Below are 15,432 nucleotides of genomic sequence, written 5' to 3' on the forward strand. Positions count from 1 at the left end.
CTTTCCTCTCTAGGCCTCATGACTCTTTACTATGTCCAATATTTTAGCCTTATCCATTATAATATTTTACCAGTTTGCTTCCATCTTTCAACAAAGGAGGCACTTGCCAACCATTGAAGTTAATCTTTCTTGTGTATTGTTTTGTTTACACTTGCAGAGGTATGTAATTAGTGTTTGGTTGATGATATTTGAATACATAAATTAATGGATGTAGTAGTCTGTGCTCTAGAATTCACAGATTAAAATCTTATTCCCCTCCCTCCTGTGACATGTCAGGAAGATGACAGGGTCCTGAAGGTGGGGTTCTCATGAAGGAATTAATGGCCTCTTGAAAGGAACTACAATGGAGAGAGCTGTCTAACCTCTTCGCTATGTGAGAATTGTGAACTTGGAAGTAAGCCTTCGTCCATCATCAGTATGCTGGGTACATTGGCTGGTAATGTTTAGACGCAAACCTTTGGGAAATGAATTTCTGTTCTTTATAATAGATCACTTAATGCTTTAGCCATAGCAACAGGAACAGACTGGAAACATAAGTGAAAGGGATAATTGACTGTTTTGTTTCCCTCATTTGTTTGTGAATTTCTTTTTTTGTTTGTTTGTTTGATTGTTTCAAGATAGGATTTCTCTGTATTGCTTTGCGGCCTGTCCTAGAACTAGCTCTGTAGAGCAGTCTGGCAATGAACTCACAGAGATCCTCCTGCCTCTGCCTCGAGGATGCTGGGAGTAAAGGCATGCTCCACCAACACTCACATTAGTTTGTGAATTTCTTAAGGGCTAGGGTTAGGTAGGAGTTGTCTTTGTGGGTTTAGTACCTCAGCTTAGTCAGTGCTTATTGAATGAGTAGGAGATAAGAACATTTGACAAAGAGAAGAAGGAACAGTGTTGTTACATAGGCAACATGTCTCAGTTGTAACTCACAATCATAAAGAAATTTAAACAAAAAACCCTCAAAACAGAACAACAACAACCAAAACAAGAGCTTGTATGTTTCCAAGTGACTCAGCTACGAACATGCAAAGATGTCCCTTTCCATCCATATCTCATCTGCCCCCACTTCTGTCATCACTTCTCTACTTTATCACAGCCGGGGTAATTGGCTGAATAAGCGCAGGCAGGCATCTGGAACATTACACTGTGTGTTTCATACTGGACATTATTTTCAAAACCAGATCTTTTTTCCTCTGTGCCAAAATTACTCTTAAAACAAATTTATGTGTTTAGAGAAATGTCTTAACAGCTTTAATGCATTAAAATATTAATCATTACTATCCCTTATTAAATGATTACTGTAAGGCAGGGCAATAAAGGTTTAATAGCCAAAGCTTAAAATAGAAGCTATAAAACTTGCCTTTATGAAAGTGACAGTCAAATTGGGGAAACAGAAAAGCTACGAAAAAGAAAAGGAGAGTATGTCCAAAAGAATACCATGCATGCAATTGTGTTTGTAAACCGAGCCAGTTGTATATTTGTAGAACATGGAAAACAAACCCCTTAGTGGGCTTTTAAAAGCCACCAGGAGGCTCAGTGTGGATATTATCATAGTAACACCCAGGGACCTGCTGCTTTTCCTCCTCTGAGGAGCCATTTACCTACCCCACTTAGTAGATATGCAAATTCCCAAGCTTCCTCCAATCTGGGATAACTTGAGACACACAAATATCCTCAAAGTGAAAGTATCATATTCTATGATATATCTCCCCATTGTGATATGTATGTGTGTGTGTGTATGTATATATATATATATATATATATATATATATATATATATATACATATATATATGTATATATATATATATGATGCTTACTAAGCCTTCAGGAGGTCCATTGGAGATTTTAAAGATAGTCATAACATTTTACTGATTAAAGGTAATTTTCTTAGGTGAAGAAGGTCAGTGTATATATGTCAAAGAGTAATAGTTTCTGCCTACTGAAAGGTTCCCTGCCTGCCCTGTAAAGTCTGTGCAAGCTCCTGGTAGCTCGTGTGCCTAGACTGGGTTCCATTCTGGCAGACCCTTGTAGTGTCTACACAGTGAAGTGTTCCAATGAGAAAAATTCCTTCGTTCTTCTAGATTAACATCATGGACTGCAGGTAACAAATCCCAAATAAAAGCAGAGTATAGAAACCAAGGAACATGAAGGCAAAGAGACTTTGGTGGATACAATTAAATGAAAAACCCAATTATTGTCAAGGGTAGGCAAAACACTGTAAAGCAAGAATAAAAACAGATTCCATAGTTACCCACACAGTTGTTGTTATATGCCTAGGGCAGTGTTTAAAATAGACCTTGCTGTGAACAGGGCTTCTCTCTTTAGCCATGATTCCTGAACCTTAAACTGGCTAGGGAGGGTCTCAAAGTATACCATGTATGTGACACAACAGTACAGTGAATTTCCCTAATGTTCATGCCTAGTCTTGTTTACCAGAAGGACGTATCAGGATGAATGCGCTATGCAGAATCCATTTATTTTTCAAATTCTTGCAAATTACATATGATTATCCTTATAATGTACAAAAATAACTTAATAAATTCTCTTTCCACACAACCTGCCTGTCAGTGCACCTGCCGCAGACTTGTTTCCACACTAGGTACATGGGAGAATCCCAAAGGCTGGGCAGAGCACTCAGTTAGAAGGGGCACCCCACATCTTTCTCATTGTCAGTCTTCCCTGCAGACCTCCAAAGGAGATCTTGATCCTCAGTGTCGATCGAAACGACACCTGAACCACACCCAATACCAACCTAAGATTTGAAAAGAGATGCCACCTCATAGCCTGCCTACCACGTGATACCATCCTCCTTTGTGTTTAAATTACCCATTAGGAAATGCTAACATCATATATGGGTTCTTCCTCTCCAGTGATACAGATTTCTTCATGCAAAACTGCCATGGAAGAGGGGCATATGTACTTTGAGAAAAAGGTCGAGAATTATCTTCATTGCTGAAGCATTGAAAAAAAAAAAAAAGATATAATGAACTGAAATTACCCAACCAAAGAAGACAAGCTGGCAGGTTGATTTAACACAGCCCTTTATGGGATGTAAGAAATCAATTTGATACTGCTTTTTGAAAATAATATGACATTAACTGAACACAGAGTGTCTGAAAGCTGAGGAGTCTGAGTCCTTGCCTGCCTTGGGAGTTCCTGTACTTGCCAACAAGTCACTTAGAACCTGTGGGTTTTGATTTGCACATCTCAAAGGAGAAAGGGTGATATATTTCAGTAGAGGCACAAACAGTGCGTGCTGATTTACGTGGAACTCTGCATTAGAACCCACACTGGAAGAAAGAGATCTCTCTCCAGAGGACAGATGTAGACATTTACTAGCATTGATGTAAATCACAGAAATGTTGCATATTCATTTCCTCACAGTTGTAGAAGCTTCCTTGTGAGGGGCTCTTGTTCCTCCCCTGCTGGTTGTAAATATTGCTTCCTTTCTATCTGCTAAGTGTCCTGTGTTGGACCATCTTCTTGATCCAAATCGTATTGTTATCTCTCAGTGTACGATGTATAGATCTGTGAGTTACAGAGAAATGTCTCTCTCATTTTGTTAAGGATTTTGTTTTCCCTGGTGGATGGCCTTTTGCATTACTCCACTCATCGCTACGTTTTAGATAGCGGAAGCTCTGTGGTTTTATCTTTGTTTTTGTTTGTGCTTTTCCTTGGATCCAACCAAATCGGAAACAAAAGACTGAGCCATCATATGGTATTACTTATTCTGTTGTAGTTTGTCAGAAAGTAATTTGATATTTAAAAAATGCACAATGTTGGAGCAGAGATCATCTTCCAAATGAATTTCATGTGTTTTACTTTGGGCATATTTCCCATTGTCTTTTAATTCAACTAAGCATTCCAAATAAAAATTGCAGATTAAGTTATCAGCTGTTAAAAAAAATTGAGTCCAAAAAGCCAAAAAAAAAAAAAAAAAAAAAAAAAAAAAAAGATCAGAAAACAAAATCGTCATTGCAAATGGAAAAATAGAAAATTTTCAATCTTAGGTATTTAGAAATATTCATAAAATTAGTTCTAGTTAATAAACCTGGAAACATGTGGCTTGCAGATGGTGATAAGGCTGGTGGTGATAAGGTTCTATGTGTCTGAACTGAAGAAAGATGCACAGTGGAACCCACTGGCTTTGTGTGCTTTGAGAAGGAATATCTAAGCAAACACCCAGCGACTGAGCCCCCCATCAGCTCCAAACGGGGAGAACAGGAGGGAGCAGCTGCTCTTTCGATGGCCGGGCCAGGTGTGTGTGCTTCCTCGGTGAAATGGCAGCACAGTCATGCCTGGAATCAGCAATCCCCTGCAAACAGTGTATTGCTGCAGGTCACTTTGCTCAGGAGGGGAGAGAAGAGTCACTTGAACCAGTGATTCGCCTCCCCTCTGATTTGCATTCTGAGACTGAGCTCTGCAGGTGGTAATGGTCACATGACTAGATAGGATAACAGAGGATATGCTTGCTCTAGGCTTTTCCACACCTCACCAACACCTCAGTGTCCACAGACATCAGACATTGGAATATTCCTGCATGAACCTAAAGCCCCAATTCTCCTTTGTGGATTATTCATCTGTCCTGGTTTTCCGTCCCAAACCTTCCTTCCATCTTGACACCGCCTCCTATCTACCCTCACTGTCCTCTCTCAAGCTGCTCCCTCATTCAGGTGTGCACATTTCCCCTGCTCATGGTCTCTGGTTCTTTCTGACCTCACTCTTGCCCTTCCCCTACCTCCTTCTGTTCATAGTGCTCTGTTGGTATTCAGGGTCCTAGTTATCATTGCAATTGCAGTCTCTCACAGGGCTCTGTCTTGTTGGTTCCTTGGCCCTGTTCCAGGAAATGGATCCCAGGGTTACCTGGGACAGTACAGGAGCTGTTCAGTAAGCCGGTGAGGGAGGTACAGCTGTGATGGGAGATGTCATTCTGTATATGTTTCTCATACTGGTTAATAATAAAGCACTGTTGGCCAATAGGAAAGGAAGATAGGAGGGACTAGGAGACAAGGAGGAAATAGGAAGTAGTTAGGAGGAGTCAAGATGGAGAGTCTGAAGAAAGCAGTATGCTGCCGGCTCCCCGGTAAGAGAAATACATAGATCAGCAGAAATGGGTTAATAATTAAGGCAGAGCTAGCTGATAAGAAACAAGTAACCGGGCCAACAGTATTGTACCAAATACAGAGTCTCTGTGTATTATTTGGGGCTGGCGTGGTAGCAGGACAAGACCGGGCGGCGGCTGGCGGAAAAACCGTACCCCTTACACAGCTGACATTGAAGCCTCCATGTACAGCATAGTCCCTGCCGCCATGTTTCCCCAGACTAATTGGAAGCAGTGGGGTCCTGATTTCATAAGCAGAGTGGTTGCTCAATGAGTAAGGCTGACAAGTGCATACATAGAAAGAAATGATCTGTTCACTGATGTATGTGTTTATTCAGTCTACATAATGAGACACTTAAAGTTTCTGTACTGTATTTTGATTGTTGCCAACCCGATGCTTGGCACTTGGCATACATTCCCTATGAATCTCACAGTGATACTTCAAGTGGTATACCATTATTGCCATTTTAAATCAGAGGAAATAATGGGGAACTCAATTGAAAAAAAGTTTGTACAGCCAGTAGGTGGAAGTATTGAGCTGTGCTGCGTGTATGTGACACACATACATACATCTTCATGTACACATACTCATCATATAGATGTGTGTCATCCATGGATAATCTACCTGTGATTTAGTTGAAATCTCAGGAAAAGAGCTGTAATCACTGATTAAGGGTTAAGGAATATTTAACTAAGTTTTAGCTGAGTTACATAAGTATCTTCATGAAATTGGCTGGTCTAAATACCTAAATAAATAAATTTTATTTTGAAAGTTTCTGCAGGATGTTATGTTGTACTTATGACAAAGGAAAGAAAGGCTAAAATAAGGGGAGTACCTAAAAAGTGTTAAATGGTATGGAAATAGCTTTATAATGAGTGACACCTACAAATTAGGGCTATTTGCTGTTTGTTTGTCACATGTAAAGAGTGTCTCCATTAAGGCATTTTCCTAATTGTGAAATTGCCCCCTGTTGGTAAAACTCAGCCTAACTGAATTCATGCTTCTCAAACCCTGGTCATCTTTAAACTTGATACCTGTGGGCTATGTTTACTCATCCATTATTAGTGTCATTTGAAGTGCTGTCAGAAAAACAAATTAGTCTGAAAGGAACAGTAAGAATAAGGGATGATACAATAGTACTGGCCACCACTTACTGTGATCTTACTAAGTACCAGATCCTGTCTTCAGCACCCTCATTGGGGAAGACAGTCCATGTCACATGCCAGTGGTTCAGTCCAGAGCACTGTTGCAGCCCACAGCATGTCCATCCCTGCTTACGCCAACTCTGCCTTTGGCAAGCATGTTGCTGAGTGTTACTTTGCTTACAAGTGGTTGTTTTCAAGAATTTTGATACTAGTAATAATTTCCTAAACTTGAAAAATTAGAGTTCTTTTATGCCTTTCATATCTATTCTCATTAATTCTGGGTCAGTAACTACCAGTGTAGGAATCCCCAGATCATGCCTTTTGGGAATACTCCATTCCCATGTGAGTGCATGAGGGTAGGAGGTATATATAGGTTAGTCACTGTTTGATTTCACGTGGTCGAACTCATCTGTGATGCTTGTTGCTATGCATCACTCTTATCACTGACGTATGTTTATATTGAGAGTCTCTTCTAGATGCAGTCGTCATTCTGCAAGATATAACACTATTCCTATATCATGATGGCTAACCTTCTTCATTTATATGACATACATTGTGTAATATTCTGTAATCTGTAGTTCAATGTTTTGAAAATATGAGAAAAGTCAACTTCTCCATTTACATATCTACAGACATGCTCACATTGAGCCATGTTCCTTTCTATCCTGCATGAGTCAGCAGGAAAGCTCTGTGTAAATGTGTAATGTGTAAAAGTGTAAATGATCTCTCAGCTTTCTCTTTCCAGTATCCATCATAGACCAGGCAGAGATGCCCGATTTGTGGTGTGTTCACTTCCTTCAAAAATGATACCTACTGGTTTGCAGTGAATTGAGTTTTAACAAGAGACAAGGGTCAAATGATGTGGGAAACACAATGTGCACCTAGTGATTCTGCCTGGTGAAATCAGTGTCCTCCTCTTTGGTACATCTATAGACACAGAAGATACTTGGCTGCCTGTCTGATCAGTGTTTTGGTATTTCCATTGTGTTTGTAAAAGGAACAGGATGCTAGATGAATTTCAAAAGACCTGCTTTCCAAGAAATGGAGAGTCCTAATTTAGCTGCTGGTCATGCAGTCAGAGGCCCATCATCGCCCCAAGGTTTGCTGTGGGGGGGCAGGACAGGTTTCTGAATGGATTCAGTCCCCACACCCAGATTACCTGCAGTGTAGCAAACTAGAGAGTAACAGTTACTCTGTACAAGTTCTGTTTCCTGAAATGGGAAAGAACGGTACATTTGAGTGTTTCTATTGATAGGCATCACTGCCATTATGGCTTGGAAATACTAGTAGGAATTTTTGTGGAAGAAGGAAACTGTGGACCAATATATTTGCCTTTCCTGTGGGAAAACTGAAAGAGGCATAGTGGACAGTGTGCAGAGTACCTAATGGCCAGCTGTAGATGTTCCTTTGAAACCTGCAACTCTATGGCTGCTTACACATTCCCAACAGCGTTCTTGTGTTCTTGTTCACAAAGCCCTTGAACACCTGACCTCTGCTTTGCATAGTTCCTTCTTTCGTTTTCCTCCATAATGTTCCTGAGAGCTGAAGGGTAGTGTTTCCTCTAGTCTTTTCACCATCTTTTCTAGTGCATTCTAAATCCTCTTCAGCTTGTGCCCAAGCAAACATACTTAGCACTGTCAGTTGAATGTTATGGCTTTTCATACAAGAGCACTGACCAAAAATCCACCCCTGTTTGTGTGTGTGTGTGTGTGTGTGTGTGTGTGTGTGTGTGTTTATAGATTCTGTGCACATACACATTTACGCATGTGGAGGCCATGGAAATACCTTGAATGGCTTATATTCTCTTGCTCTTCACCTTAGCTTTTGTAACACGGTCTATTACTGACCTTGCAACTCAACATTTTGTTTAGGCAGCCTGACCAGAGAGCTCATGGGACCCATTTCTCTCTTCCCTCAAAAGCTCACACAGCCATCTCTGACTATTTTGTGGATGCTTAGGATGTGAACTCAGGGCCTCTTCCTTTCATAACAAGTGTTCTTACCCACTGAGATTTCTCCTCAGACTCCAATCCAATTTTGAAGAACTGATAGAATGAAATGTTTTGTTTTTTAACAGTATTTCTTTTTCAGTCTTTGTAACTATCAATGAATGTGCAGGTTCTAAGGCTAGACATCCTGATTCCCAGCTTCCTCAGCTCTGTCACCACCCAACAACTCAGCCAAGCTTACAATGCTGCTTTGTAAGCTTGGCTGAGTTGTTAAACCTCTTAGTGTCCTTCACTATAAAGTAGCATCTTAACATGTCACCCATCTCTCTGGTCCTTGTGAGTTTAGTGGCACAGACACAACTTAGCTCAAGAACTAGTTCCTTTGAGAGCAGCTATTTTTTATTATAAACTCAAATGCAAGAAACAGGACAGATCCTTTCCTTTGTTGTTATTCTCCTTCTCGACAATTCTCATGTACTAGAGATGTGTAATTTGCATTTTCACACATCGATCCCATATTAATGGCAGAAGTGACTATCTTGGTGAATTCTCTGTACCCTTTCCAGTTGAGTACTGTTAACCTTAGCCCCGGGCAGGACACATCCTGTTCTATGTTGTCTGTATTTTATCAATTTTATTTTTTATCATTCATTTTATTTTTAATTATGTGAAAATGAGTGTGGATGTACACATGTGAGTGCATTAGTAATAGAGACCTGAAGAGGGTAATGGGTCCCTGGAGCTGGTGTTACAGGTAGTTGTTACCTCTGCCATGTGGATACTGGAAGCCTAACATGGACCATCTGGAAGAGCAGAGTGCTAGGCCATCTCTCCAGCCCATATCTCCTCCAGTTCACACAGGGTTTTTTTTGTTGTTGTTATTGATGATGATGGTGGTGGTGGTAATGGTGATGGTGATGGTGGTGGTGATGATGATGGTGGTTATGGTGTTGGTGGTGGTGGTGGTGATGGTGGTGATGTGGTGAGTGATTTTGCTTGTTTGGGAGTATACCTCTCAAACTGTAATCTGGCCATTTAACCTGGTGCAGGATACATTGTGAAATGACTTGGGGGCCATTTCTGTGAAGCTCTGCATACAGATGAGTCTTTAAACACTAAATACAGTTTTTATCATCAGTCCCTGTCTTTCATTTTAGTGTCTGTTGCTACAGTAGTTTTCTCTTGGAGGTCCTTAGTTAGCATCACTTAAAAAATCCCTCACTATTGTATCCTGTGCAGACACTTGACTTAATGAGTGTCTCTCCAGGATCCTGAAGTGTACAGTAACTGTGCACACATCTCTTATCCAGGTCATATGCTCTAGTGAAGTTCAGTTTGTTTATTTCTAATGTATCTGTTTCAGGTTAAAACAGCAGTGATCTAGAAAACAAATGCTAGGTGGCACAGAAACTAAAATCATTTCTTGTAAAATTTCTGTGTATCCTTTGATTTACTTAATTAGCATAAGAGAACTAAAGAAAGCTAGAGGGAAAGCAGAATAGATCTGCTATTTATGATATTTATTTATCTTTAAAATGTAATCATATTAAGATTTTTTTTGATGAGAGAGAGATGATTGAAAATTGGCGGCAGTTTTGCTGGCCATGCTAAAGGTAGGATCAGCATTGATGTTCTGTCCTGACTGCCCCAGCTCCTAGATGAGCTGTTTTGTGTTCTATTAGCATCCAAGGACATATCTTGCTGGCAGGGCTGTTCTCAGCCATCCTGTCAATAGAAGGCAAACTGGTGCAATCAATCAGTTATTGTCAAGTGCAAGGCCAGGTGGGTTGCCCCACAACAAATCTATTGTCCCTACAAGGGAATCCTTGTGTGTAGCTGCCGTGTCTTCCTATTAATTCTGAACATCAAAAGTTATTGCCATAATTATCGTCATTACACCATAAAATTCTGATGTTTACTCAGTTACTTTTGAAATAGATGAAGGAGTGAGAGGAGGAGCTGCCTACTGGAGTTTTTAAGGAAAAGAATTAGGTGTGAAAACCTGGCATCTCCATTACTAGGCTCAGCTTCAAATTAAGAAGATAACACTTAATGCCATGTGTGAAATTCTGATTTCCAAAGTCCTAATAAGCTTGATGGTTAAATAAAGGCTTTGCCTTGATGTTAGCATTTCTAGATTCCTATATTTCAGCTGATTGTGAGACCAGAAAGCTTCCAGACGGTGTTTCAACACTCATTTTCCCTCTCTGTCGATTCCCTTGGTGACCTAGAAATCAGAAAACAAGGCTTGATTGTCACAGTTGCAGGGTCACCATAGTAACAGCAGATGCTAAAGCTAATTCAGGGTATCAACCTGTATGAGGTTTTGATTCTTTTTTTTTTTTTTTTTTTTTTTTATCAGAAATCATTTTAAGGACCTTAGTGAAAACGTATAAATTATGTCCAGTAACATGCAAGTATATTTCAGTTTCATACACTATTAGAGCCCAATATTCCCCAACATTTAGTCCTCTGTACCTTATTTCCTTAAGTTTAAGTATTTTCAAGCAGAAGAGCACTCACTGATCTGAGAACCTATGCTATTCACTTGTTTTATTTCATTTTTCAATTTTTTTGTTTTTCTTTTTTTTTTGAGATTATAATACAATCAGATCATTCTCCCTTTTTCCCACTGAAAACTCTTCTATATGCACCCCTTGCTGTCTTTCAAATACATGGCCTCTTTTGTCATTAATTGTTGTTAGCTGTGTATGTGCACATATATATACATATATTCCTAAATGCATGACTTTTTTATGGCACTATTGCCTTGAAAACTTGAGTGTAGATTCAACAGGGAGATTAAGGGTAGAACCATACTGTTGATCTTTTACTAAGACACACACACACACAACTGTGTAATTTCTAGCAGTACTTATCTGTAAGCTACTTGTAGAATCTCTTGTGTTTCTCTTTTTTGCTTGTAAGGGCTGGTTGTTTTTCAAACAGAATCACCATTCCTTTGAAGAAAATGTTATTGGACGAGAGGAATGGCATACAATGTTGATGTTCTCTTCTCTCCTCTTGTTTCCAGAACCAAATTTTGTGTCTTCCTATGACATTGGCAATTTCACCTACTTCTTCTTCCGAGAAAATGCTGTGGAGCATGACTGTGGGAAGACCGTGTTCTCCAGGGCTGCCCGGGTCTGCAAGAATGACATTGGAGGGCGATTTCTCCTGGAGGACACCTGGACCACCTTCATGAAGGCTCGCCTCAACTGCTCCCGGCCTGGTGAGGTGCCCTTCTACTACAATGAGCTGCAGGGTACCTTCTTCCTGCCAGAGCTGGACCTGATCTATGGCATCTTCACCACCAACGTGTAAGTAACTGTGGCTGAAGTGCTCTCTCTCTCTCTCTCTCTCTCTCTCTCTCTCTCAATGTCTGTCTCTCTCCCTTCTCTTCCACTTTTCCTGAATGAGCCTTTTGTTCTTCAATCTCTAAGGGTTTAAAGTTGCCTTAGAGAAAGTTTTTCTTATTTTCCTGGGCTAACAGCCAAAGTATGACAAAAAGAGTCTTTTCAGTATGAATTAAATGTTAAGTAAAGATACATGCTTTGCGGGACTTGCTTCGGGAAAGCTAATTCAAAAATATTTTTTTTTTTTGTCCTCAGGAAAAAGTAGTATCAAATTATTGTATTATGAATTGCTCCTTCCTTGTGAAGTACAGATACATGTTAGATGCATTTTTTTCTGTAGGAAAGTCGTGCAGTTTTACATAATAATAACAGCATTGTCTGTAAAGTCAGAGCTTTGCAATAATGTCATTCTTTCCTGGACCTCTGCATCTATTGAAATGCAATTGCTATTTTCCTTTCTTAGCACCTTGTGTTTCTCTTGGGAAGATGCTCCAAACCTCAACAACAGACAGTATCTGACTTAGAAAAGACTGAGGAGTTTCCAGAGCTCCCATTTAGTGTTTCCTAGGGGGAATATCTCAGGAACCTGCATTGGCTTCCTCTTCCTTAGCTGTTCTATTGGGAGAAGACCTTAGAAGAACATATCCTGCCTGTCTGAGAACTAGAGATTGTGTGGGAACTCTGGGTTGTACTCCTCTATTAGTGATGATAGTGTCGTTCTATAGTACTGGTTCAGGTTTGAAGCTCCAACCTGGAGATCCAACAATTTGGACAAAGGTTAAGCAATGCTTTCCAAAGCAAGGGATTCAAGGCAGATGCACAGAACCATTCCTCACAAATGGAATGTTGACCCATCTCCCTGAATTCATTCTTGTTTCACTGTTGATAGCTGACATGCATCTTGGGAAATTTTATGTGATGTCTACTCCATTGTCTCTGAACTTTCCCTTTAATGTTTATGTGTGTGTGTGTGTGTATGTATGTATATATATGTATATGTATATATATATACATATATATATACATATACATATATATGTGTGTGTGTGATATGTGTGTATACATGCACACATATGTATCCGCATGTTATGGGTACATGTGTGTTCCTTTTTGTGCATGTACACAAGTTTGGAGGCCAAAAATTGATGCTGGATATCTTCTTCTATTACTCTCTTTTATTTATTGAGGCAAAGTCTCACACTGAATTCAGAACTAGCCAATCCTGGGCATTCTAGCTAAGCCAATCTCTCCCAGTGATCCCAGTCTGCCTTCCCAGTGCTGGATTTGTAGGGGGCACCACTGCTGCCTGGCTTTCCATGGGTTCCAGGGTTTTAGTCTCCAGGCCTCATACTAGGGCAGAAAGTGCTTTACCAACTGAACCATCTCCTTAGCCTCTCCTTTGCCTTTATCACTTTGGTATCAGAAACCTACCTACAAATGGTGTTCCTGAAGAGTCCCTTATACAATGTCCTCCTCCTAGAGCCTTTTTTTTTCTACTCTTGCCACTACTGATGAGCGTTCATGTTCACTGGATATAAAGATTCACAGCACTGTCTTCCTTCCACATGAAGTTAGGAAGCCATGTAGTATGGATGACTTTCCACAATCCCCTTCACAGTGGCCATTTCTATTGTAGATCTGCTTTTCAGCCCCAGAGGTCATTTTCACTGATTGAGGATTTCTCTTTTTCATAAAAAATCAATTTATGGATTCTAAAGTTGATTTGCTACCAAAACCTAGTTTAAGAAATAGTGTTGGCTGCACAAGAGGAATGTTCGGTTGTTCGGCTGGCATCAATCCTATATACAATGGGAGCTTGGATTTCCTTAGCTGTCTGTCTGCTGGCTCTCAGCCAGAAATAACAGCAGCAAAAGCTCCCATTTCGAATGTTCTGTGAGTACTATGCTTGAGCCATTTAGAAAGAAGTGAAAGTGTGTCGGCTGCTCCTCATGATCTTCAGTGTTCGCTGTGTCAGACACCTCCCAGCATCGGCTTCTCTGCAAACAGGCAGGGACACAGCCGACTTTCATGTTCTGCTTTCCCCAATACAATGAGAAGGATAAAGGCGACAGAATGACTATATCCACATTAAGCTCCCACTTCGTTTTTAATCTTCTGCAGTGGAAGTACTGAGGTCCCTCATGGGGCTCTTTTCTCAGTGCTAGACACCTCAGAACAAAGCCATCTTTTACAAAATGTTCTTTAGTACCATCTGCTTCACAAAGAACTCAAATCTTTGTTGCAAAGTAGCCAGGATGCTGCCCCACATCTATGGCCAGGTGTCAGGTTTCACTGAGCAGACTTCATTTTCTTACATGGGCATGTCTTTTACCTGGAAGATTCCAAGACTGTATTGGAATTAGGCAAGCCTGTAGGGTGGCGTCCTTCCCTCTTTATCATTTGCCAGATAAACACAAGTTAGATGTGAAGTTCTAGAAGCCCTATGGTCTTTCTTCTCTAAGATGTAGGGAAAACGCTGACTTATTTCTGATATAATACTGCCTCAGAAAATTAATATGGAAAATACATTCCCACACCTCATTTGGTTGACATTTTCCTTTGAGAACCATAGCTCAGCTTGAAATGCAAATTTGAAAAGAAACACTTGCCATCCCTGTGCTTAGTCAAAGGGCACTGACCTTCCAGAGCTTTCTGTCTACAGCTTTCTAGTAGAACCTAAATTCTAAATTAAGGATTCAAAATTTCGTGTCAGTGCTCTTTTAGTTTGTTTTTGTTTTGTTTTGTTTTGTTTTGTTTCTTCTTGCTGACCCTTTAGATTTACAGTCCTTTTTAAATAATAAATAAGATGAATCTGACAGGCATTCCTTGTAAAAAATACATTCACTTTATTATTTTTTAAAGAGTAACAAACGCAAATACCTGTAGATTTCATAGGGAAAACATTTTGGCCAGCCACCACCTAAGTAACAGAATAAATGGATGGAAGAGGAAGCCATGAAAGATGGATGGATGCCCCCACCCCCTGAATTTAAAATTCAGGAAGCTTTTCAAAATCCCTTGTTGCTCTTGCTGTAGTTGAATGAATTCATTCCGCTGCTGGTGGGATCATATCTACTACTTACCCTTATTTCATTCTCTGAATGTTTGGTTTTTACATGAAGAAATCACAGTGCAGCCAGATATTGCCCTGACTCCATCATCTATGTAGGTATATATGAGTCTTGAACTTGGAACGGCTAGAGGTTGATGCTACCCCTGTGATCAGTGGAAGTCAGTGGTCACTCATGGGCTCTGACAAGTCTGTGCCTTCTCCTTTCTCACTCTCCAGGAACAGCATTGCAGCCTCTGCTGTATGTGTCTTCAACCTGAGCTCCATCTCACAGGCCTTCAATGGACCTTTCAAGTACCAAGAGAACTCTCGCTCAGCTTGGCTGCCTTATCCCAACCCCAACCCAAATTTTCAGGTAATCTCATTGGAAGGGGGCAGTTTAGTATCCTCCATTAAGAATGTGGAAACTCACCATAAGGAGTCTGAGCAATTAAACCATGGCTGCATGCAGTGCAGCAGCAGTCTCCTGGCCCCAGGGGACAGCACCTCCCTCAGCTTAGCTAATGTCAATAGAACACAGCCTTTTGTGGCCTGTGGCGCCTAGACAAGAAAAGGGGGCCTTTTGTGAGCTGTGATGACTGATGGTTAACTGAAAAAGGCCAATCTTCTGCAGTGGGCTAGAAATCCAGGCTTCAATTACTGCTAATGATGTGTCCCCCAAATCTCTGATCCCTAATGAATGATGTACCAATGAATAGGGGCCCAGGGCACAGAGCAATGGGTCTTGACAAACAGAATTAGAGCTCTAATTGGCAAGTATGGTGAGGCTTCCTGTTGGGAAGGGTGCATTGTGGCAGTGGCTGCTGAGAAAAGAAGC

The 15,432-nt window shown here is 40.5% G+C and overlaps 1 protein-coding gene across 1 annotated transcript in view; it reads left to right on the forward strand.

Moving 5' to 3' along the window:
- The window catches only part of Sema5a (semaphorin 5A), a 415,024-nt gene that overhangs the window by 290,466 nt on the left and 109,126 nt on the right, over window positions 1–15,432 (forward strand). The window contains exons 9-10 of the mRNA XM_051182617.1: window positions 11,224–11,509; window positions 14,835–14,970. Of these exons, the coding sequence (XP_051038574.1) occupies window positions 11,224–11,509; window positions 14,835–14,970 (422 nt within the window). The remainder of the gene's footprint in view (window positions 1–11,223; window positions 11,510–14,834; window positions 14,971–15,432) is intronic.

Source organism: Phodopus roborovskii, unplaced genomic scaffold (genome assembly GCF_943737965.1).
Source record: "Phodopus roborovskii unplaced genomic scaffold, PHOROB, whole genome shotgun sequence".
Taxonomy (NCBI): Eukaryota; Metazoa; Chordata; class Mammalia; order Rodentia; family Cricetidae; genus Phodopus; species Phodopus roborovskii.